Source organism: Notamacropus eugenii, chromosome 2 (assembly GCF_028372415.1).
Source record: "Notamacropus eugenii isolate mMacEug1 chromosome 2, mMacEug1.pri_v2, whole genome shotgun sequence".
Classification (NCBI taxonomy): domain Eukaryota; kingdom Metazoa; phylum Chordata; class Mammalia; order Diprotodontia; family Macropodidae; genus Notamacropus; species Notamacropus eugenii.
Window position 1 is genome coordinate 161,485,292 of NC_092873.1, and position 25,806 is coordinate 161,511,097.

Consider the following 25,806-nt stretch of genomic DNA (forward strand, 5'->3'; position numbering starts at 1 on the left):
CTTTCTCTCTCTTTCTGTTTTCTTTTTTTCTTTCTTAATTTCTTCCTTCCTTTCTTTCTTTCTCTTTCTTTCTTTCTTTCTTTCTTTCTTTCTTTCTTTCTTTCTTTCTTTCTTTCTTTCTTTCTCTCTCTCTCTCTCTCTCTCTCTTTCTTTCTTTCTTTCTTTCTTTCTTTCTTTCTTTCTTTCTTTCTTTCTTTCTTTCTTTCTTTCTTTCTTCCTTCCTTCCTTCCTTCCTTCCTTCCTTCCTTCCTTCCTTCCTTCCTTCCTTCCTCCCCCCCTCCTATTTCCCTTTCCATGTTGTTGTTCAATCACTGAGTCATGTCTGACTCTTTGTGACCTCATGGAAATAGTATGCCAGACCCTTTTATCCTTCACTATCTCCCAAAGTCTGTCCAAGCTAATGCTTGTTGCTTCCATGACATTACCTATCCATCTCACCCTTTGCCATCCCCTTCTCCTTTTGCCTTTGCTCTTTCCCAACATCAGCATCTTTTCCAACGAGTTCTATTTTCTCATTATATGGCCAAAACATTTAAGCTTCAGCTTCAGTATTTGTCCTTCAAAAAAGTCTGAATTAATTTCTTTAAGTATTGACTGATTTGATCGTGTTGCTGTCCAAGGGAGTTCCAAAAGTGTTCTCCAGCACCACAATTCAAAAGTGGCTATTCCGCAGTGCTCAGTTTTCTTTATAGTTGAACTTTCATAGCCATACATTACTACTGGAAAAACCAGTAAAAACAAAAAGAAAAAATGCTCTGATTATGTGGACCTTTGTTAGCAAGGTGATGTCTCTGCTTTTTAGTATGCTGTCTATATTTGTCATAGCTTTCCTTCTAAGGAGCAAACATCTTTTAATTTCATACAGTTGCCATCTGTAGTGATCTTTGAGCCCAAGAATATAAAACCTGACACTGATCTCTCTCTCATCTGATATGACTGAAAATGGCTGAGTAACAATAAATATATATGTATATACACATATAGTAATATATACATATATGTACATATATACACACACATGCTCATGTGTATGTATACACATCCATATGTTTGGTTTCTGATCTTTTGATATACAAATATTCATGTTTGTTAAGTTCATGATAAAAAAATTTGAAAAACATTGCATAGCAGAATAGAAGGAGAATCACAGATTTAAGATGTCATTCTACCCTAGACTAGCCTGTAAATTAGGTTAGCTCTATTTCTCATCTTGTTTCAGGAACTCACACATGCTTGTAATATTAAAGATATTCTAAATAACATAATAGTGCATCATCACAACCCTTTCCCCAGAGTCCAGGGCACAATAATTCTATTATCAGAATGAAATAACTTCATTTTGTAAAAAGTTCTATTTCAGAAAGAAGTCTACTTGTTAAATGACTTTATAGGTCAGGCTCCCTTATAGTGAAAGTTCTCAATACTTCAGTAAGAAAGAGATTAGGTCTTTGATGGCTCAACCTTAGACTGAAATCTGCTCTACACCATATTGTTCTACTTCATCGTTTCAATGTATAAGAGTGGTCCCCAGACACTCAATCTAGGGTTTAATAATATACATTAAAGTCTTACCTGGTAGCATTAAGTTGGTTGCTGTCATTTTACCTAACTCTCTAAAGTTTGCTAGGATTCTCAGAGTACAACCAACAATAAATCCCTTTCCTCACCAGTCTTAGTGCGTTTGTTGTGGGTATATGGTGATCTCTGAACTTTAGGGAAATAAAGGAATCTCTCTTTCCACAGCAGGGTTGGGTTCCCCTGTTTTACATCCATCCATCATCCATCCTTCTATCCATCCATCCATCCATCCATCCATCCATCCATCCATCCATCCATCCATCCATCTATCTCCACTTACATCTCTGTCAAGTTATAACCTTAGCTACATATACATATATATGTATGTATTTTTGTCAAGAGTACTTTGAAATATTTTTATATAGCAATTTATGATGTTCACGGTAACGTTAGGATATTTTTATATGCTGACTAATCTTTTCTTCCCTTAGGGGGAAGGCCAATTTCAGAAAGTCACTCTATGGTGAAGCTTGCTTGTATTTATGTACCACCAGAGAACCGTTTCAGGTATACGTGGAAAATGCTCGTTCCAGACCAGGTGAGTAATCAATCCATGTAATTTGGTATTTTATAATATAACAGTTCATTTGGTTCCTAGGTCTAATGACTGTAGATTAACTTTCTCTATAAAAGCTGTATTTCAAAAAGGAATAACAAATGCAATTTTATTATCAAGATCACAATTTTTCTTTGTTGCCATTAAAAAATAGATGAATAAACTAGTCTGTGCTAGTTCACTCCTTTAGCTATTATCAGTATACTATAACTTCATTTTTTAAAAAAAAGTACTCTTATTTCAGAAAGAGAATAACCAAAGTAAATGGCCATTCTCTAGCTGACTAAAATTGCTCTCTCTTCCAAGCATATATAAAAATGTTTCATTTTACTGCCTTTTATTTTTTTTAATAGCAACCACTCATTCTTCCCAATGACTCAGCTGTCCTTGAAGTACACCGGGAAACTCGTCCCATAGCATTCCAGTGTGACACATCAGAAAATAATGAAATAATTGCCTCTGTAAAGTATACTGTATACACCACGGATGGTAAGTTTTAAGTAATCTTTGGTTTGCATCTGTTATTTGGATTGTTCTTAGAGCAGCTGACTCAAGAATTTCTATATTTCAGTATGGATTCTGATGAACCTCACTTCATGAAATTGATATGTCCGTTATGTAAACCAGGTCCACTCAGTTGTGGACTCTCTGAAAGCTATCCAGTTTCCAAGATGCAAATCATGTCAGTATATACTCAACATCACATCTCCCAAGCTCTCACTAATACTTCATTTATCAGATGAACCAGAAGATTTCCCCAGTGCAAAGCAAATGCCACTTAATTCAGCTCCACAGCAAAAATAAAAGGCAAGGAATATTCCTTCTTTCTTATGCTCACAAACATAAGGGTGCGCTACACCAAAGATTCTAAAACTTCAAGTAGAAGAGGCAACATGAGTATAAAAATATAATGTGACTAGGGTGAAACATTTGAGGGAGGGCACATACATGGTTAGGGGATTCACACAAACAGGACAATTCATGCTTCTAGGTCTGTGGACCCTTTGGAATCCATCTTTGTTGCAAATGTTGCTGTTTGCTTCTCCACTGAACTACTGATGTCATCTGCTGGTCTGGTGATGTCTGTGGGCTGCTGGGAATTGTTGAGGGTCTCTCCTGTTCTAATTTCTCTGATGGATAGTACTGCCATCTGCTGTTGTATCTACTACACTGTTCTCTGCTGGCTCTCTTCTATTACCACCTGCTCTTGCCCTCTACATTTTCCCCCATAGAAAGAGAGAAATCCCTAAACTTTTAGACTATAGCCCCATGTGTTATCTCATCTATTTGTAATGGAGATCAGAAGTATCAAACTCTGAGCTCCCCAGCGATCTTTAAGATCTTTTAGTGGGATCCATTTCTATTTGAACTAGATAGCCAACCAGAATGACAGAGAAAGCTTTAGGCATTAAGTCTACCTTTTAAATTAGTTTTATTCTGTTTTATTTCCCAATCTTTTAATTCAATCTACTCTTTGAGGACATTGTCTATCTTTTCAGGTTTTTTTTCTGCTTCATTTTCCATTTCTTGATTTCAGTTGTCTACTTGAGCAGGGTGAGATTTTCTTCGAACCCCCATCACACCTATAGTCCATGCAAATGGCCTCTTCTAGAGCTTCATCTAGCCAGACTGAAAGTTAAAGGGTGAAGCTGGTGAACTTGGTCCTGTTTTTTCCTCATGCTCTCCTGTACCCTCTATGTCATGGTCTTCTTTGGCAATGAAGGATGAACACACACATACCCTCTATGTCATCCTCAATTCCTTCCTTACACATAACCAAGCAGTTGTCAAGGCTGATTTTTCCTAACTTCAAATACCCCTTCTATTATTCCCCTTCCACTCCCACAGAGGCTCACCTGTTGTAAGCCTTCATCACCTTACACCTGGCATATTCTAATAACCTTCTAGTTGGTCTCTGCCTCAAGCCTCTCACCACACCAGTTCACCCTCCACTCAGCTCTGAAAGTGATTTTCCTAAGATACAGGTCTGACCATATTAACCTCTACTCAGTAAAGTCCAGTAGATCTCTTTTACCTCTGGAATCAGATATAAAATCTTGACATTTAGAGCCATTCTTAACCTGATCCTTTCTTACCTTTCCAGGATACTCATACATTAGTCTTCTCCACACCTGGATTTCTTGCTATAGTCAAACACAATACTCCATCTGGTGCCTTTTCGTTGGCTGTCTCCCATACCTGGGATTCTCTCCCTTCTCACCTTTACCTACTTGTTTCCCAGAATTCTTTAAAGAATCAAATCAGATCTCACCTTCTACAAGAGACCTTTCTGGATCCTTCCTCCCGCTGCCATCTTAACCCCTTATTCCCACTGATTTCCCTGAGATTCCCTTTCATCTGCTCTGTATGTTTCTTGGATGTACAATGCTTGCATGTTTTCTCTACCATTAGAATATGAGCTCCTTGAGGGCAATGGTGTATTTCTTTTTGTTCTTTTTTAAAATTATTTTATTTGTTTTCAGTTTTCTACAATCACTTCCATATATCTTAGATTTTTACTGCTTGCTCCTCCTCCTTTCCCCCTCCCTCCCCCTCCCTCCCTGAGATGGTGTGCAATGTTATATAGGTTGTACACATACATTCTTATTAAATACATTTTCACCTTAGTCATGTTGCATAGAAGAATTAAAATGAGTGGGAGAAACCATAAAACAAAACAACACAAGAGAAAATGGTCTGCTTCATTCTGCGATCCAATTCCATAGTTCTTTCTCTGAATATGGAAGGCATTTTGCCCCAAGACTTCATCTGGAATTTTTTAGGTCCTTGCATTTCTGTGAAGGACTAAGTCTACCAGAAAAATTCCTCGCACACTGTGGTTGTTGCTGTGCACAAAGTTCTCCTGGTTCTGCTCCTTTCACTCAGCATCAGTTCATATAAGTCTTTCCAGGCCTCTCTGAAGTCTTCTTGTTCATCATTTCTTGTAGCATAATAGTATTCCATTAAAAGGATTGTTTTTGTCTGTCTGTCTATCCCCAGCCCTTATTATAGTGTCTGGCACACAGTAAAAACTTAATAAATGCTTGTTGATTTACTGCTTCCTTGCTGATAATGAAATTATTAATACTCTTGCACTATAATTTTACTAAAAAGCAGAACTCTGTAAACTGACTCATAAATTCTCTTAGATTTCCATTTCAAAATTAGAGATCTGTTCCCTATGGAAGTGAAAGGGAGACTTTCAACACAATAAGTCAAACATGATACATAGAATAGGATACACGTGACATATCAGGAAACATCAAAAAGTTGAAATTGCATGTTTAAAGAAAATATACTGGTTTCTAATGAAATATTAGTATTTAAAATGTTACCAAATACAAATGCTATACTAGAAATTAAAATATTTTTCCAGAAACTGTGTTCCCTTGTTTATGAATTTATGTGGAAAACAGTTGCATCCTGTTACCTAGAAGACTAGGTGATTAAGTTTATTTTTAATAAAATGTCAAATTTAACATATTAATATTAATTAATTAAATAAATAATTGAATTAAATTTATTTGCGGCTAGGGCTACATGTAGCATGGGCATGTCATTATATGTCTTGAAGGGAGAAAGAATAGATATCTTTAACCTCTTTGCCCCCTACCCTTCTCCAAGAGAAACTTTAATTCATTCCAGGAGGAGACCTCACAAGAGGATTAGGCCCCAAAGCCTGGCCACTCTGCTTTTCTCAGAGAGAAGGAAGTACCAGGCTAGAATTATACCTATTTTCTCCCTTACATATTATTAGTCTAAGGGATGCAGTTTTCAAGTTCATGCTAAATTTCTCATTGCTCTTCATTCATGGGGAAAAGAGGACCCTTGCTTTATATGCATGACTTGACTCCTTTCCCACCAAATACTAGGACCACAGTGAATACACATAACCAGTAACAAGGAAATTAATTTATCAAAGTCAATCGCAAAATAGAAATTAGAGAAAGTATATGTAGAAGAATATATTCCAGACAATGAAGAATGAAGGAGCTTTACTGTTGGGAGTGAAGTAACTCAGCTCAACCAGGAGATAGTCCCAGATCTTACCCAAAGGGAATTTTCCCCAAGTTTTCAATGTAGCAAGGCAGGGATTAGGGACATGATGGATCCTGCTAGCTCCTCTCATGTTGTCTTCTTCCCAGGGTCTTCCCATGGTCTTATTCTTGCTTACACAACCTGAAGTGGCATTGGCATCATCCTTCTTCTTTTGAAGCTGGAGCCAGAAATGTCTGGAGTGACTGCAGAGACTGAAGAGTTTTCCTCGCTCTCACTCTCCCCAACTCTGTCTACCCTGCCCCTCATGCAAGTGCAGGGCATGGAGCTCCACCACTGAGGAGAAAGCCTCATACCAGTGGGTTTTGAGACTCAAATTCTATAGCTCCCTGTATCTCGGGGTAAAAGTTTGATTCTAAGGGATATTATAGAAAGTAAACTCTTGTGGAACGAACACCTAAAAGCTTGAGCATTTATTTATTTGTTAATGTAGCTGCTTACCTTTTGGTGACTTGGTTTAGGACTTCTGGTAAAAATGCAATGTTAAGGGCAAACTTGGACACCATGGGATCATAGATAGAGAGTTGGGAGGGAGCTTAAAGGACATGTAGTCCAGGACCCTTATTTTATAGATAAGGAAACTTATCTCAAGGTCATACAAGTTGTAAGTAGCAGAGAAGGGATTTGAACCCAGGCCATCCAATTCCAACATTTTTTCCCACTACAATTTTGCATGCTGTTTTTCAAACTTTAAAATGTCGTGTCATTAAAAACATTCTTTTGCTTACATGTTATCTATTTGAATGTAGATTTCTACATATTTAATTTAATTTAACAAATCCTGTCCTACAAGGATTTAATTCGCTCCTCCTATGTACAAAACACTGTTTTAGCACTGGGGACACAAAGGTAAAATAACAAACAAAAAACTGTTCCCTGATCTTAAGGAATTTTGATTCTATGGGGGCAGCATAGAACATAAAAAGAGATAAATACATGATAATTTGAGGAGAGAAAAAAACATTAATAATTAAAGGGCTCAGGAAAGTAGATATCACATGAGCTAACCCTTAAAGGGCATCAAGTGATTTTAAAATGTATTCTAAAAGGCAGAGACAAAGAAGGAATGTATTCTAGGTGTGGAATATTCCTGTGCAAATATATGAAGGTGGAAGGAGCATTTAAAAGGGATATGTGTGTATGCACGCACATATGTATGTATATACACACATATGTATGTATATACACATATATGCATATATGTATGTACGTGTGCATATGTATGTGTATAAATAACATGGAAAGGTAGAAGGGAACCAGACTGTGAAAGGCTTTAAAGGACAGCCAAAGAAGTTTGTCCTTTATATGAAGACACTGAAAGTCATTGAGCAGAGGAATGACATCATTAGTCACTTATTTTAGGAAGATTACTTTAGCATATCTTTGAAGGATAGATTGGAGAGAGGACATTGGAGAACAGTTGTCCAGTTAGAAGGTTGTGGCAAGAGTCTGAGTGAGAGGTGATGATGACATCTTCTAGGTGCTATCCATGTGAGCAGAGAAGAGGTGACTATAAGGGATATTGTAGAAGTGAAATCAATAAGACTTGTAAATGATTTAGAAATAGAAGGTGAGATAGAAGGGAATAGTTCAAGTATGAGTCTGAGGTTGTAAACTTGACTAGAAGAATGGTGTCTCGATAGAAATTGGGAAGTTTGGAGAAGGGATGAATTTAGGGGGAAAATCAGTTATTTTTAGATATGTTGAGTTTGATAATGGCCACTGGACATCAATTCAATATATTCAAAAGACTGTTATTGATGGAAAATAGTGCTGACTGTACAGATTTGGGAATTACTGTATAGAGATCATAATCAGACTTAGAAAAGTTAATAGAGGATAGAGAAAGATGATAGAGAGAGATGGGAGGTAGGCTAAGATTAGAGCATTAGGATACCCCTATTGTCAGGGAATGGTACATGGGTGATGCTCCATCAAAGGAAACTTGAGAGGGAAATTTCTGATAAGAAGATAATATGGAGCAAAACCAAGGGAATAGAGTGTTTTTAGGAGAAGGGAAAGTGGCAATGCTGTAAAGTCAAGAACAGTAAGGAGTAATAATAGACACATCAGACTTAGCCTGATTTATTAAGTGCCTCCTATATGGAAGGAACTGTATTTGGCACTGGAAATACAAAATGACATATTTCTTGACTTTCGGGAACTTACATTCTACTGAAGGAACACTATAGGCACACTATGGGCAAAGGGGAACACTTTAGGCAAGTAGGAGAAAAAAATTTGGGGAGGAGGAGAGATCACTAACACCTGAGTTGGGAAGGAGGAATGAAGAAAGCCTTCACATAATGGATTTCCTATAAGCGCAGTACATAACTTTTCCCCATCTCTTTGAACTTCTATTCAGAGTACAAAGTTCCAGTACTCCAAAAGATAAAATAACTTTGAGTGCATCCTCTTCCTCACAACCATGTGAAGTTTTTCCTAAGAAACTTTATAATGCCTACTCTGTTAGGGGGGAAAGGCTCTTTTTCCTCTAGACTTATCTGGAAGGAAAAAGAAGAAAAACCTCAACCTCAAGATATATTAAAGTTATTAGGAATTGTTCTCAGGCTCTCTTGCCACTAACTTCCTTTTCCTCTTAGCCTTTATTATACCGACTTTTTGTGTGTGCTCCAAATGGTTGTTTCTTTGCCTTGGTTATTTCCTGATTCTACTTTGAATAGCCTTTTAATAATATTATGCCCTTAAAGCATCAAATACTGTGCATGCTGCATCGTTGTTATCTTTCATATACAATTTATAGTTCTTTTTCATTTTACTCTGTTTCTTTGCACTGTGGGAGAAGCTATGGTCCAATATACTTTTTAAAACATGATGAGATTTTCAGGTTTCTTCCAATAACATCTGGCTTTTGTTTCATGAATTAGCCTTGTTTTTCCCATTCTCTTTATGTCCTTTACATCCCATTTCTTTCAAGAACTGGTATCATTCAATGTGGTCTATACAGGCTTATACGTAAAGCAATGAACCAGTAATTACAAAGTCAGATTTTGTTTCTGGTTCTTCTCAATGTACTATAACTCTCTCTCTCCCCACCCCTCCCTCTCCCTCTCCCCCCCTCCCTCTCCCTCTCCCTCTGCTCTCTCTCTCTCGTCTCTGACTGTTTCTCTCTGTGTCTCTCTCTCACTGTCTGTCTGTCTCTTTCTAAGACAACTTGCAATATTTCTTAGTGTTTCTTTTTATTAATGTTTATTTTTTGGATGAACAGACATCTATATTTCTTTCCCTACCCAGTAGGGGAAAATCCTTGTAACAAATATTTATGGTTTAGCAAAGTGAATTCCCACATTGACCTCTCTTTAAATTACATATATTTAAAAAGGAAGCTTTAGGGGAAAAAAACATGTCGGTTCTCCTTTTTCTTTCTCAAAGAATGCTTGCTACTGGAACTTTTCATCTATTAGCATTTTTAAAGTTGCCTTTCAACCAATTGATATACTTTTGAATGACAGCTTTAGTGGTATGATCTTATTGAACAATAAAATTGAGCAGTAAAATTTTATCCATAGGTTTGAAAAATCAATATCACAAGTACAGGAACAAGATAAGGGAGACATAGCTAGTAAGCTCATCTGGGAAAAAAAAAGGTCTTTTTTTAAAACCAATAGTAAAACTTGCATTCATGGAAGATTATTAGTGTGATGTGATGGTCAAGAAACAGAGCAATCAGCTGATTTATGAGGTAGAAGAGGAAGGAAACAAGCATTTATTAAATACATACAATGTGCCAGGCACTGTTTAAAAATATTATCTCATTTGACTCTTGCAACAACCCTGAGAGGTAGGTATTATCATTATACCCACTTTACAGTTGAAGAAACTGAGGCAAAGAGAGGTTAGGTGACTGGCCCAGGGTTACGTGACTAGTAAGTATTTGAGGTCAAATTTGAATTCAGGTCTTCCTGACCTCTGTTCCAGCAGTCTTTGCATTGTGCCAACTTAAATACCTCTAATTTATGAGAGGATAAGTGTCCAGGAGTAAAGAAGTGGTAAGTCCCTTTGTATTTTGTCCTAGTCAGACTACATCAGGAGTTTTGTGTTCAATTTTGGGGTACTGATAGGAAAGACATTTATTTATAAGCAGAGCAGGATAACCAAGATAGTGAATCACTTATTTTAAGATCATGCCAATGAGGACTGATGTAAGAAACCTGGGAATGTTTAGACTGAAGACTTAGCCAGGGGTTCTTATTGTATAGTCCACAAACTTATTTTAAAAATATCTTATTCTAATTAGTTTCATTTGTAATTTTATCTACTTTATGCATTTAAAATATTATTTGAGAAGGGGGCCATCACACAAAAGTGGTTAAGAATTCTTAACTTAAACTGTAATAGTGCAAATAAAAAGATCAGGAAGAGGCAGCTGCATTCAGAGTAATGAAAAATTCAGTGAAAGACCTAGAGGAGAACATAGACTTCCTCTAGGGTGTGCTGCTCTCAAGAACCTATTATGTTTTTGACTGGAGCATTCACACCTCTGAAATAGGCAAATGCTACAAATCAGGACATTATTTAATGTTTTATTAATTGTATAAACTTAGGAAATTATGGAGAAATGTCAATAATGCAGATTGAACTTAAATGTTTATCATTTGTACATTCCCCCTCCCCGCCCCGGGAACTATTTGTTAAATATTTACTAGCATAGCTTTGCCTATCTACTCTCAGAATGTGGGGAGGGGAGACTATTGGACAGAGTAGTGTTTATATTTTCAAAGTTTTTGTTTCAGCTGTTTTTGCTTAATTGTTCTTTGTTATAAGGTAGAGTTCAACCTAGCATATCTGGATAGTATGAGTAAGAAATGATTGTGATATAAAGAAAAAAGGAACCAGTAAGACCATAGATATCTTTATGTATATTATGATTAAGGTGGGGAGACATGATAGCTGTCTTCAAGTAGAATGGACTGATTTGGGAGGTAGTAGGTTCCACTTCATTCATAGGCACAGGAATCCTAGGAATGACAGTATCTTCCAGTCATAAATCCTGCTTCCAGTCCAGCCTTGAAAGCCATCATTTGGAAAAGCAACTTATGGGGAGAAGGGGCTAGCCATCCTTGGCAGCTGTCAATTGACTGCTACACATAGGGCAGGCAAGCCAGCCTAGCTGAAGCAGCAAGTCACCTTGTGAGAGACACAGAGGCAGCATGTACCAAGCAAGTCAAACCACCACTACCACCACCATCACCAGCTGCATCCTCATTTCATCTCACATTGTGATTGAGACAGCCCAGGATATTGAATCCAAGAGTCTCAGGAATACTAGTGCTTCCAACCCAGTGCCTGCAGTTGTTATTCTGGAAAGCATCCATTGTGTAGGTGCAATCTGGCAACTGCTGTTACGGGAATTATAATCACATCTTTTAAAGACACTCCAGAAGAAAGTTCTTACCACCAATGATCTTGACACTTCAATGTTAGAAATCGATACTTTGTAAGTGGAAATGATATTAAAGAAGAAGCATTAACACCTACTTAGCCAGCATATCCTAAGGACTATGGGACTTTGTCAAACTTGCAGCCTAAACCTTCCATATATTTTGTGTTCCCCATTAGCATGTGAGCTTCTTGAGAGTAGGGGCTGTCTTACTTTTCTATATCCTTTAGCATTTAGCCCAGTGTTTTGTGTCTAAGTGCTTAATTCTTCCTTCCTTCCTTCCTTCCTTCCTTCCTTCCTTCCTTCCTTCCTTCCTTCCTTCCTTCCTTCCTTCCTTCCTTCCAGATCTTCAAGGTCAAACTGGGTCATTACTTGTTTGGGTATGTTGCACTGGGAATTCTTTTTTAATTATCATGGGTTGGACTAGATAGTCTATCTGCTATGTACTATCAACAGTGATGTTCTATGGTTTTGTGACCTAGTAAGTGAGGAAGTTTGAGGAAAAAGAAAAAAAATATTTCATTTGGTTTTCTCCTATAACTATCAAAGGTTCAAATTTTGGTTCTTGTTGGAATTCTGTCATTAACAATTTGACTCTTCCCATGGTCCAATTGTAGTCCATGATGGTGTTTCAAATAAATTGTTCCAATACTCTAGTTTGACGTGTTATTTACTAGTTCCCACAGGGAACCACTAGGGTCACATGATAAAATGCAATTAAATCCATATAATTACTGAATCAGAAGACCTAAGTTCAAAGACTAGTTCTGCCACTTGTTAGCTTTATGATTTTGGGGAACTATCTGGACTACAACTATCTGGACATCAATTGTTTTCCCCTGTTAAGTAAAAGACTTGAACAGATCACCTTTATGGTTTTTTCCGACTCTTAGCATTCTATTAAGTTATGTATGAACCTATGCATTAATAAAACACATTTACAGGGTTGGTGGGGCAAGACCCCAACATTTGGATATTGTACCCCTTGACTTTGAAAATGTGTATTTTTCAAATGTGTATTACAGTCCATCAATGGCTCTGAATCTTTATTGTAATATGGATTTTCACTTATTGCAAATAAATATATGCATGTTCTTAAGGATTATTATTTTCTGCGATTAAAAAATGTAAAAGGGCAACTTATCTTCCTAGACATAGTGGTTTACTTCAGAATCAGGAGAGCCTGGGTTCAAACCTTACCTCCAACAAGTTCTTACTGTGTGATTCTGGGTTAATTACTTGTCCTCTCAGTGCCTAATAAATCTATAATACTGTAAATTGTCAACTTGCATTAATAGAGAAAGTTGCCTCCGGGAGTTCCCTCAAGTCATGAGCTACAAATTAATTTTTTTATTGTGTATCCTATTTAAAAAATTGAGTACACTCCTTCAATTCATGCACATATATACATACACATATACATATATACACATACATATCTATATAGATATATATCGATCAACTCATTCTGTCCAACTTCCCTTCAAAATGGAAGGGTTACAGTACTGTACTGTATATATATACTGTAATATAATTATATTATATTTATAATTATATATAATATAAAACTAATATTACCCATTAGTTACTGAATGAATAACTGCTGTTGAAAGGGAGATGATAATAGCTGGCACTACTTTTGTATAATATATGTAAGGATCTGAATGGCTGATGAGTACATGCATACAATCCAGTAGCAATCCAATGAGCATTTATTGACCTGTATTCCCAGCTCTGGGGATACTATGACAAAAACAAAAATAGCCTGTACTCTCAAGGGACATTCCTTTCCCACCAGCTGTGCTGTGGTTTTGAATCCACCATCATTATATACCCCACCTCCGCCTCCTGCAGGATTCATATGTCACCAGAAAACTGATCATCATGGAGGCTGTTTCAGCTTTGGTTATTACATCTTATTAGTACCCTCAGTTGTCTCTGCTCCTCTGATTAGAGGGCTGGAAAACAGTAAAAAAACAAACAAAAAAACAAACAAACAACTCCTCCTGAAGACTCTTTAAAGAGAATTCCGAAACCCAGCCGACTTTTTATTTCCCACAAACTTTGCTGCTCGGTTTCAACTCTATCATTATGCCCTTGGCTATCCTTTCCATCCCTGCCTGCTGTTAAACTTTCTGTGTGTCCTCTTTACCCGTTAGATTGTAAGCTCTTTGAAGGCAGGGACTGTCTTTTTCTTATTTGTATCCCTAGTACACAGCACAGTGTTTGGCATGGAGTAGGTGCTTAATAAATGTGCATTGTATTGTGTTGGGATTTCATTTTATTGGACATGTAAACAGAGGCTGGAAGACTACAAGTATATAGATATAAATGAGAATCAGAGTACGGACAGACTGGAAAGTGTCAACAGATCTTTAAATGTTTTTTCCATTCATATTGCCTGCCATACGTTCTCTGATGTAATGTGACCATAGGCAAATCACTTAAACTCTCCAAGTATCAGTTTTCTCATCTCCACAGTGAGGATAATCATAGTTGCATCACCTGTCTCTCAGAATTATTTTGAGAGAATTGCTTTATACATTTTTTCTCCTTAGTTTTATTGATGTGTTATAGATTACCCCAATCCATGAGAGATCTTTTATAATGAAGTAAAACAATTAGATAAAACTAGTAGTACAGTAAACTCATCAGAAAGTGCACCAACATTCAATATCCCAAACTTCCTATTTTTTTTAAATTGCTTTTTAGACGAACAGAAATCTTTTCCCTCTTGTTCATTCCCCTACCCCATTGGGAAAACAAGAAAAGGAAAACAAATTCCCTATAAAAATATGCATAATTAAGCCAAACAAATTCCTTAATTAGCTCCAGACAAATATATATATATGTATATATGTATTTACGTGTTTATACACACATGAATAAATTTATATGCATGCACATATGTATGTATACATAAAGATATACATACATATACGTGTTGCTCACACACATATAATTCTACACCCCACATCCATCACCTTTCTCTCAGGAGGGTATATAGCTTGCTTTGCCATTAATCTTCTGGAATTGTGAATGGTCATTGTTTTGATCCTAGATCTTAGAACTTTCCAAGTTGTCTCTGCAGTGTTGTGGTGTATAAATTGTCTCCTACCTCTGCTCCTTTTATTCTTCATTAGCTTACAAAAGTCTTCAAAATTGTTTATTTTAGTCATTTTGATGCTACAGTACAAATTATTCTTCAAGGTTTGCTCGCCACACTCAGCACACAAATTTATGCAAATCTTTCCATGTCTCTGAAATTACTTATTCTTTATAGTACAACACTCCATCACATTCACATACTGCAATTTATTCAGGCATTCTTACAACTGATGGGCATCCCACCCCCCCACCTTTCAGTCTTTTGCTACCATGAAAAGAGCCACCATAAGCACTTTGTACTATAACATTTCCCATTTCCTCAATTTCTTTTGGATATAGGTCAAGCAATGACACAGCTAAAGAGCTAAATAAATGTATTATTACAGAAAACCTCCTTTAAATAGCAGCAGTCCATGGTGGCAATGAATGGTGGATTAAGCGTTGCTTTTCAATGAACTAAGAATTAAGGTCTCCTTAGTTGGTGTTGATTCTCACTGAACTCACTTGATTATCATTATTCATTTGCACTTATGTGTCTCTGTCTCATTCTCTGGTTACCTATGGTGAAGACCTCAATCCCTGGGGTATTTTCAATAAGTTAACTTAGATAGATGATACAGTTCAGTAGAGTGCATCCTCTGGCAGCCATAACACTAGACAAATTCATTCATGTTATGATAAAATGCTTTCAACAGTTTAAGTAGCAAAAACAACTGGTTCACTTTTTAAAGAAAATGACAGTTGGATACAGTACCAAAGTCACCATTTTAATGGTCTATTTATCAAAAAGATGTTTTAGCTGGAAATATACACACAATATAGTAGAACATACTAACTTAACACAGGTGAATATAATGCCATCATCAAAAAATATCACTCATCACTTTTTCATTCTCCATCTCTCCCTCCCTCTCTCTCTCTCTCATATATATGTATATATATATATATATATATATATATATACGTAAATAGAGAAAGAATATGCATATACATATGTATGTATACATATACAGGTAAACCACACACATGTACACACACTATAAGAGGCAGCATGGTGTAGTGTAGAGCATTCAATTTGGAATTAGGAAGACCTGAGTTAAAAATCATTTCAGACACTCATATGTGACCCTCAACAAGTCAGTTAATCTCTCTAGAGGTTACTTAGGTTCCTTATCTGTAACAGAAAGGATCAGTCTCGATGACTCGTAAGGTGCTTTGTAGCTCTAAAAACAGTTTCCCAAAAGTCTTAGTGCAGTTTAATCTATTAGAGATGAAAATTGTGCTAAGATTTTTTTGGACACCTTGCATAGGATTTTATGATTTATCATGTTTGAAAGAAATCTGAGGCTTTTGGTTGACTTGTAAACTCAGTATTGGTGAGTAGCATATTAAGAAAACCAAACAGTTAATGTTACATTAAAAGAATCATTGCTTTAGAGAATAAAAAGGTGATGATCTCTCTGTATTTTACTTTGATCAGACCATGTCTAAAGTACAATGTTCAGTTCTGGATGCCACCATTTAAGGACAATGACAAGTTAGAGTATCCAGAGAACAGCCAGAATGGGAAAGAGCAATGAATCCCTGTCATACAATAATTAGTTGATGGAACTGGATATTTTTAGCTTAAATAAGAGAAATAGTATGGGGGGAAAACATGATAGATATTTTAAGAATTTGAAGAGCTGTCATGGAATATCATGAAGAGAGTCCTAATCTGTGACATGAAAGATTTAAATTGTATGTAAGGAAACATTTCCTGAGCCCGAGGATGTTAGGTGCTGAAATGAGTGATGGAGAAAAATAATGGAAATTTGTGGTCTTGTGATAGAAAAGAAAAAATAAAAATAACACAATAACTTGCACATGGTTGGTCAATCAATCAATGTACAAGAATATGTTAAGTGTCTACTATATGTCAGGCACTGGACATACAATTAGATAATCCTTACTGTCAAGGAGTAGACACTACTTTGTATTGCATTGCAATGTCTACTCCTTTGCTTTGTAAGTGTCTGTTGGATTTCTTCTTCTTGTATTGGTTTGGGAGTTTCAATTGTCTTTCAGTAGCTTTAGAGTTATGTCCAAGCCTTTGTGAACCCATTTGGTGTTTTCTTGGCAAAAATGCTACAATTGTTTGCCATTTCCTTTGCCAGCTCATTTTACAAATAAGGAACTGAGGCAAACAGGGTTAAGTGACTTGCCCAGGGTCACACAGCTAGTAATTGTCTAAGGTTAGATTTGAACTCAGAAAGATGAGCCTTCCAGTCTCCAGGTCTGGCACTCTATCTGTTGAACCACCTATTTTTAGTTTAGGACATATCTTGTCTGAAAAAGAAAAGATTGAAAGGAGAGTTACATGACCTCTTCAGATAGCCTCATGATTAGAACCCAGTGTTGTAAGAATAACTGTAGACTTTTAGAACTGGAGAGAACTTTGAAATGATCTAGGCCCATTTCCTTATTTTGAGGATGGGGAAATAGGATGAGATCCAGAAGAGGCCAAATTATTTGTGTGGTAGTGGCAGAGTTGAACTAAACCCCAAGTATTATTACTTTCTCCTTCTCCACTATATCATGATGCCTTCTTTAAAGTGTTAGTTGTATCTGCAGTAATAAAAGCCTTTGCACTGGAGAAACATAGCCTATGTCTGTCTAAAAGCTAATTTTTCAGGTAGCTACTTGCCTGCTTATCTAATATGTCTAAACTCCAAGAATAAGCTATTTTCACTTATTATTTTAATAACAGAGAAGCAAAATCAGATATGGCCATGAAATTGTCCTTGTAATTTTCTTCTTTCTCCCCTCATTTCCCTACTACTCTAAACCTCCTTTTATTCATCTAGACCCAGGTTGGTGCTGCTTAGATACACTGTGTAGGAAGCACAAAATTGTGTTTTTTCTTTTCCTTTTCTTTTTTTTTTTTGCAGGTCTTGCTTTAGACAACCTATATATATTAAATTAAAGGGTGTTGTCTTTTAAAGTATTCATTTCACTGCATAAAAATGACTGCTGAACCACTGTTAGTAAGAAAAGAGATTGTGTGTTCTTTAGTTTTACTTATTTCATTTTTAATTTATGAAATAGAACAAGCATTTCCATAACAGTAGAATAATAAAAAGATGATTGCAATGAAACTGTAAGTCTATATGTACAACTTGTTATTCCTTTTAAATATATAATAAATTTATCATGTAAATTTCTTTCTTTTCTTTCCCCACCCCTTGAGATGGCTACCATTAGACACAAAAACACACATACACACAATGTAAAACCATTCTATACATATTTCTATTTATCAGTTCTTTCTCTGCATACAGATAGAGTCTTCCTTCAGATGGGATTGTAAGTATTTTCCCCCATTAATAAGAATAAGCTTTATCTTGAATCATCAGCCCACATGGCATAGTAATATTTTTATAAAATGGCTCATAATAATTAAAGCTATAGTCTGTGATGATAAAATAAAATTTCTGTTCTGCCTAGAGCATATGGTCCCAAATGGGTATTAGATGGTAAGCTCTTTGAGAGTAGAGAATGTATTGCTATATCTTGATATTCCTAGCACATACTACAACATCTAATGTATAGAAAGCAATTAATGAGTATTTGTTGAACATAATTCACAAAGCAGATCATCCCAGCTCCTAAACAATGACTGGGAAGTAGAAGTTTGTCAGGACAAGTTAGAACAAAAATCATCTCCATCTCTTCTATAAATGGATTTTTCTGGAACTGAAAGAGTAAAGATAAAAGAAGACAAGATAGGTTTCTCTGTGTAATTCTATCCTGTTCTGATTTCCAATACCTCTCTTTGCAGTTCAAATGTAGATCAAATCCATATATAATTTACTGTCTACTGACATATCCCTGTGCTTTTTAAAATAACTTTTTCCAAGAATTTATTTTCTACTTACATTTCAAGATGATTTTTGCTATGATAATAGTAATACCAATAACTGAATATCTATTTTTTCCTTTAGAACTAAAGACAAGAAGCATTAACAGACCAGCCACTGATATAGTATTGGTATTTGTCCTGATCACCGGTGTTATTGTTTGTATCGGTGTGATCTTCGCTTTAATTTTCATAATTATTCACTGGTAGGTGAATAGCTGGATTTTTGTTTTCTGTAATTATGATTCTTTCAATTCTCAATTGGGGACTAGTTATTGTAGTCAATCGATTTCTTGAAATGAAAATATGTGTAATATCCCCATTACCAGTAAGTCACAGAAAGAGAGTATATGTTGATTCAACAAACTTTTATTAGTGCCTATGATATTCAAAGAGCTATTTGAGACCCTAGGGTAGATAAAAGGATAAATAAGACATTCTTTCTGCTCTTGAGGAGCTTATAAATTAGTCAGCTCCCCAAAGTGCAGGCTAGAAAAGTGGGTTGATTTACTTTGAATAAATGTAAAATCTTGCATTTCAGTTAAAAAAAATCAGCCAAACTCATATATGATGGAGTAGAGAGGGCTAGAAAACATGTGAAAAAGACTTAGTAATGCAAGTTATCTGTAGGCTTAATAATAATAGCTTATTTCATATATAGCACTATAAGTTTTTCACAGTCAGCTAGATAGCACAATGGAAAGAGAGCACCAAGCCCAAAGTCAGGAATGCTTGAGTTCAGTTCCAGCCTCAGACACTTACAGATTGTGTGACACATGGGAAACATTGGCACAGGACCACCTAGTATGATGTGACCTCATCAGAAAGGTTCTGTGCTCTATGAGCAAAGCAGAATTGAAATAGCTGAAAAGAAATGTAAGATGCGCAGATCTAGAGAATCCAGCCCAAATGTTCACATGGACTATTTGTGCTCAACCTGTGGGAGAGTATTCTGAGCTTGTATTGGTCTGATCAGCCACAGCTGGACACATTAAAACTTGATTTTATCATAGTGATGTCGCTTTGGTCCTCTTTGAGAATGAAGGACAACAACCAGCTGTGTGACCTTAGGCAAGTCACTTCACTCTGTTTGTCTCAGTTTCCTCATCTATGAAATGAGCTGGAGAAGGAAATGAAAAATCACTTTAGCATCTTTGCCAAGAAAACCCCAAATGGGATCACAAATAACTGAAACACCCAAACAAAATAAGGTTTTCAAAGTGATATATATATATGCATATATTATTTTATTTGAATCTCCAAACAACCCTGTGACCTAAGTACTATGATGATTCCCATTTTACAGATGTGGAAACTGAGTCTTAAAGTAGTTGTGATTTCCTCACACTGAAAGTATTTAAGGCATGATTTGAATTCATGTCTTCCTCATCCCAAGCCCAACAAGCTATCGTACACTATATTATTCCTTAAGCTTAACAGATGTGATAGACCTATGACATTTATGACCCTATGTAAGATTCAAAAAAACTAATGCTATCTCTGTAAGGCTGCATTAATAGAACTGTTCTATCCAAAGCAAAAGATATGAAAATACCATTTAAGTCTGTGAAGAACATATTTGGGACATGATTTTCAGTTACAGAAACCATATTTGAGGAGACACATCAATAAATTGGAGTGTATCCAAAGGATGTTCACAAGAAGTTTTCAAATCCTACTATTTGAGAAAAACTAAAAGAAACTGAGGACAAATAGTTTGTAAAAGAGAAGACTCTAGGGAAGGAGGTCATAAGAGTTTTCTTTAAATAACTAAAGGACTATGGAGAACAAATATTAGATTACATTTGTGTGTATGTGTGTGTGTGTGTGTGTCTGTGTAAAAGCTTAAAATAACAGAAGTAGTTTCCAATGGATAGAAGCTTCAAGGAGACTCAATATAAGGAGAAACTTCTTACATTTTGAGCCATAAAATCAGATATTTAGAGTCAGAGGAGATGTTAGAGGTCAAATCTATCTCCTTTTAATAGAGAGGACGCAGTCTCCTAGAGTTTGCTACTTGCCTAGGGTCACGCAGCTAGTAGTTATCTGAAGCAAGATTTGAGGCCAGATCTTCCTCACTCAAAGTTCAGCTCTCCATCCTGTATACAATGCTGCCTCTGGAATAGAATGCAGTAGTGAGGTTCCTGTAACTGCAGCTAGTCAAGAAAGATCTGATGACTACTTGTCAGGAAAATTAGTCAGAGGAGGGGTTTTCTCCATTGGATAGGAAGTTAGACTAGAATCATAAAAGCTTAGATTAGAAAGAACCTTGATCTCACCTAGGGCAGTTAGTTTCTATCCAGGGACCCCCTTACAACAACAAAGTTGTCTGTTAGTCTCAATTGGACAACTTCCAGTAATGGAGAATTCACTATTCACTCTGTCTTCTAAGGCAGTCCATACCACAAGCACTACAGCTTGTCAATGTCTCTTCCATAATATGAGACACTTAAGTGAACATACTACTCCCTCCCAACGTCATCTGACAAGAATGAAATATAGCAGGACTGACTCCCTCATTTTGGACATTAAGCAGTTATTAATACTCAATTAATTTTTTAGTCTATCATATCAGACTATTGACACACATATAGTCTATTTATACATGTATGTGTTTATATACATATGTATAATATATATCTACTCATAATATGTATTATAGATATATTTTCCATATATCTATTATACACACACACATATATGTGTATAAACCTATATCTATATATGTATATATGCACACATCTCTTATAGTACATAAGATCACCATGTCTTTTTGACTGTGAGAATAATGAACCATTCTCTTTCTGGAACTTATTGGATGTTTTCTTAAACATAAGTATAGCTTTTTAAATTTATTTTTTATTTCAATTGTATTAGTTTTATCTCATAGTTATACTTTCTTAAGATCTTTTCATATTCTCATTTTGTCACCTAATATGTCTCCCTGAATTATATCATCAGCAAATATTATACATATGTTATCCATCTATGCATTCACATATATATAGCAATGGTATCAACCTCAAATAGAAAGAGATTCTTGCAGGCTGCCATTCACTTAGAAATACACAAATTAACATGATCTATGTTGTACTGTATTTTTATTTATTTTCTTAAACACTTTCCAGTTACATTTTAATCTGGTTTGGGCTGCATTCCTGAGTTTTGTCAGGGCCCGCTGACTTCAGTTTTGACACCTCTGATGTGTTAGTACAGGGCCATGGACAGATCCCTGGCATAGTATATAGAGCACTTGATTGGAAGTCAAGAAGATCTGGGTTTGAATCCTACCTCTGACGGTTGCCCTGGGCAAGTCACTTAGCTTGTCTGATCTTGTTTTTTCTCATCTGTAAATATAGATAATAATAGAACCTAATTGTTTGGATTGTTATGAGCATCAACTTAGATAATTTATGTAAAGTATTTAGCAACCTTTAAAGTGCTATACAAATGTAAAGCTTGCAGAGAATAAAAATTTAATGAGGACCTTTTGGTATTACCATCCTTGAAAGCAAGGTGATAAACTCAATAATTGCTCAGTGCCATTTTTACCATTGGAAATGTATCATTCTTAGTGGTAACGATTGTATAGGAGAAACAAATTTTTCCATTATTACAATTATTCCTTAGTGATAGTCTCTTCTCTCTGAGAAGGTGATGATGATTATGTATGATATATACATATATATATATATACATATATATATATATATATATATATATATATATGTTCCATATAACCTTGGAATCAGAAAGATCTGGGTTCAAGACCTGCTGGATATGTGATATTTGTGTCATCCTGGGCAAATGGCTTAATCTCTCAATGTTGTAGGTAACTTCCAGACTGTAAGATACAGACAGCAGGTACTAATCTACACTAGCAGAGGAAGTCCTTTATTCCAAATCCCTATACTAATGAACTCACAGGTCCAATGAAGATATAAGGAGTAATTATTAGAGAAGCATCGTGGCATAAGCTTGGGGACGAGAAGACATGAGTTGAATTCTATTGCTAATATTTATTAACTGTGTGACCTTGAAAAAATCACGAACCACTTTGAACCTCAGTTTTGTCAACTGTAAAATGGGTATCATAATGCCTTTAATATTTATTTCACAGAATCATTATAGGATTCGAGTAAGATAATGCATAAAAGTGCTGTGCGAATATTAAAGAACTATATACGTGTCACCTATTATTATTAGAGACCCCTCTCCAGGTTGACCTTAATCACTGTTCTTAAGATTTAGTCATTCAACTAATTCTTAAACTCATCTAGTTGTTCTATCACCCAGCCCACATCTATAGTATTCCTCTGTTCTATTAGCCTAGGAACCTATTAAAAATAGAAATGATTTTACCCTGGCATGGCCTGTTTTTAATGAACCCATGCTGGCTCTCATAATGATGTACTTCCCTTTCTAAAGTAATCACAAAATTCACTGAATGATAGTTAGAATGCTCTTGTTTCTTCCATCTTTGAGGATTGAGACAATTATCTTCCCCCGGTGCTATGTCATTTTTACTGTTTTCTATAGTTTTTCAAGATCACAAATGAGAAATAGAACCATTCCATCCTCAAATCTCTCTGCACCATGGGATATATATTTCACCTGGATCTTCTAGCCTTAACTCATCAAAAGAGCTAGGAACTTTCTTAACATATCTTCACTCACTTATCTTCAGTTTTAATTCCCTGTTAGCTTTTTCATTCAATTTCTCACTGACCATAGATTATTTTCCTTGGAAGAAACATGAGCCAAATGTGAATGGGGCAAGTGTGCCTTCTCTTTATCACCATTGTCTAATCCACCACCAAGCAGAGGTCATATGCTTTCTTTGATGTCACACTTAACCCATATTTCTTCTTTTTCTTTTTTTTTGCACCAGACCAGTGATTTCACTTGTATTTGGAACTCCCAGTAAGTATGAATGTAGAGTTAGATCATTAACTCTGCCAGTCAACAAGCATTTACTAATCATTTACACACACCAGGCACTATAGTTTCTATCTGCAAGTAGCTCATATTCTAAAGGGAGTAAAATATGTAGAAAAAATACATATGTGTGTATACATACACACAATCTCCATAGTGTGAATAGAAGGGATTTTCAGAAGGAAGACACTGGAGTTGAGAGAGGAAGAGAAGGAATATAAACCAGGAAAAGCCTCTTAACATAAGGTATGATTGAAGCTGGCTCTTGAAGGAAGTCACTGGCAGAGGTGAAGAGGAAAGCATTCCAGTCCATGGTGAGGGCCAGTGAAAGTCACAATCAGGAGATGAAACGTCTTGTTCCTGAAGAGTAAGAAAGTCAGTGTTTCTGGATGATAGAATACATAAAGGATAGTAGAATCTAAGGAGATTGGAAAGTAGGAAGAAGCTAAATTATGAGAGCTCTTAAAAACCAAAGGGAAGATTTTACATTTGATTATATATATTTGATATATATTTGAGTGAGGATCAGATCTGCATTTTTTGGGAAAAGAAACCATTTTGATAGCTGAGTGGAAGATGGTTTAGATTGGAGACAGATGAGGTTGGAAAACCAACAAGAAAACTATTGTAATATTCCTGGTGTGAGGTGATGAGAGCCTGTATCAGGGTGGCAGCTATGTGAGAAATACATGTATATGAGAGTTGTGAAAGTAAGAATAAGATTTGGTGACAGAGTAGGCATTGGAATGAGTATGAATTAAGAGGAGTCAAGGATGACACCTACGTTGGTAGCCTGGGTGGCTGGGAGGATAGTGGTACCCTTGACAATAACAGGGAAATTAGGAAGAGGGAAGGGTTTGGGAGGAAAGTAGGGAGTTCTGTTTTGGACATGTTGAGTTGGAGAAGTCATGGTACAATCTGGTTCAAGATGCTAAGATTTTGTTGATGATGTGAGATTGGTGACTTTCTCAGAGTCACTATTAATATATGTCAGTGGTAGCACTCAGATCAAAGACTTCTTGATTTAGAGTCAGCGACTCAACCTCCTTGATCCTCAGTTACCTCATTTATAAAACGGAGGGTTTGCATTAAATGGTCTCTGAGGTCCTCTCTGTTTCTATATTTAAGATTCCTTGATCTGTAATCCTATAATCTCTACAACTATGCCACACTTCGCACACATGGATATAATCTCTAAAGATCCCCAGTTTTGTTCTCCTTAATTGACTTCAGCTAGTTCTGAGCTTTATCATTCCTGACACTTTTCTTTGTGGGGCCATCCATTCATTTGTATGTATCTTCAATCATTTGCTTGTATTAAGAGGATATACTAATCTTCTATCTGTCTCTTTAAAATAGTTCATTGATGAGTTCCCTGTGCAACCACCTCTGTCCTTTTAGATATCTTTAACCTTTTCCATTCATCTGAAACTTGTATTTATTGTCAGGATTTTGTTCTCAAGAACACTCCATTTCTATTGAGTTTACTTTCCCTGTATAATTTAAAATAATGGTTTCCTGACCAGCCTTTCTTTTTCTTCCTTCCTTCCTTCCTTCCTTCCTTCCTTCCTTCCTTCCTTCCTTCCTTCCTTCCTTCCTTCCTTCCTTCTCTTTTGAAATTCATACTCTATAAAACTAGATTAAATGTCAAACAATTCTTAACCCTCAGCTTCTATTTGCCAAGAACTGTCAGATGAAGTGGGTTCTTCCTCTCAATGTTCACATCATTTGTATTTTTGCAGTTGGTTCTTTCTTATTGGTCAGAGTTAGGTCCAAAATAGTAGTTTCCTTCATTGCTTGTTTGCTATAACTTTTGAAGGATGAAATATGCAGAAAGTCAAAACCTTATTGGTTACTCTGCTTTTAGGTGAATCCCAGAAAATGCTGAAGCTTCTTATCACTACAATATCATAATTCTGTGCTATGTTTCTGGAATTCACTAACAATTTCTCTTCCTGGTTGGATGGTCCATTATACTCCTACTATTATCCCACTTCTTTTTCTCTCTATATTGATTGACACCCAAATGTCCTCCATCTTTATCCTTGTGATTTATGGATACACTCAATAAGTATTTCCTCTGGGTATATAATACTGCTCCACTCCTTTTGACTGAGGTCTACCTTTTTATTGGAATGTGTTAGTCATGAGGGATATCTCAACTCTCAGTCTTCTTGACTTAGATTTTTTGTTCACTTTTTGTATTACCAATACCTTGCTTATTTGTTAAAAGACACTCATAATCATGAGTATTATTACTGCCCCTCTTAT

At 36.0% G+C, this 25,806-nt stretch overlaps 1 protein-coding gene across 4 annotated transcripts in view; it reads left to right on the plus strand.

Moving 5' to 3' along the window:
• Positions 1–25,806, plus strand: part of SPACA1 (sperm acrosome associated 1) — a 79,020-nt gene that overhangs the window by 19,672 nt on the left and 33,542 nt on the right. For all 4 annotated transcript variants that reach the window (XM_072642795.1, XM_072642793.1, XM_072642794.1 and 1 more), the window contains 3 exons: positions 2,010–2,116; positions 2,488–2,623; positions 18,683–18,803. In XM_072642795.1, the coding sequence (XP_072498896.1) occupies positions 2,010–2,116; positions 2,488–2,623; positions 18,683–18,803 (364 nt within the window). The remainder of the gene's footprint in view (positions 1–2,009; positions 2,117–2,487; positions 2,624–18,682; positions 18,804–25,806) is intronic.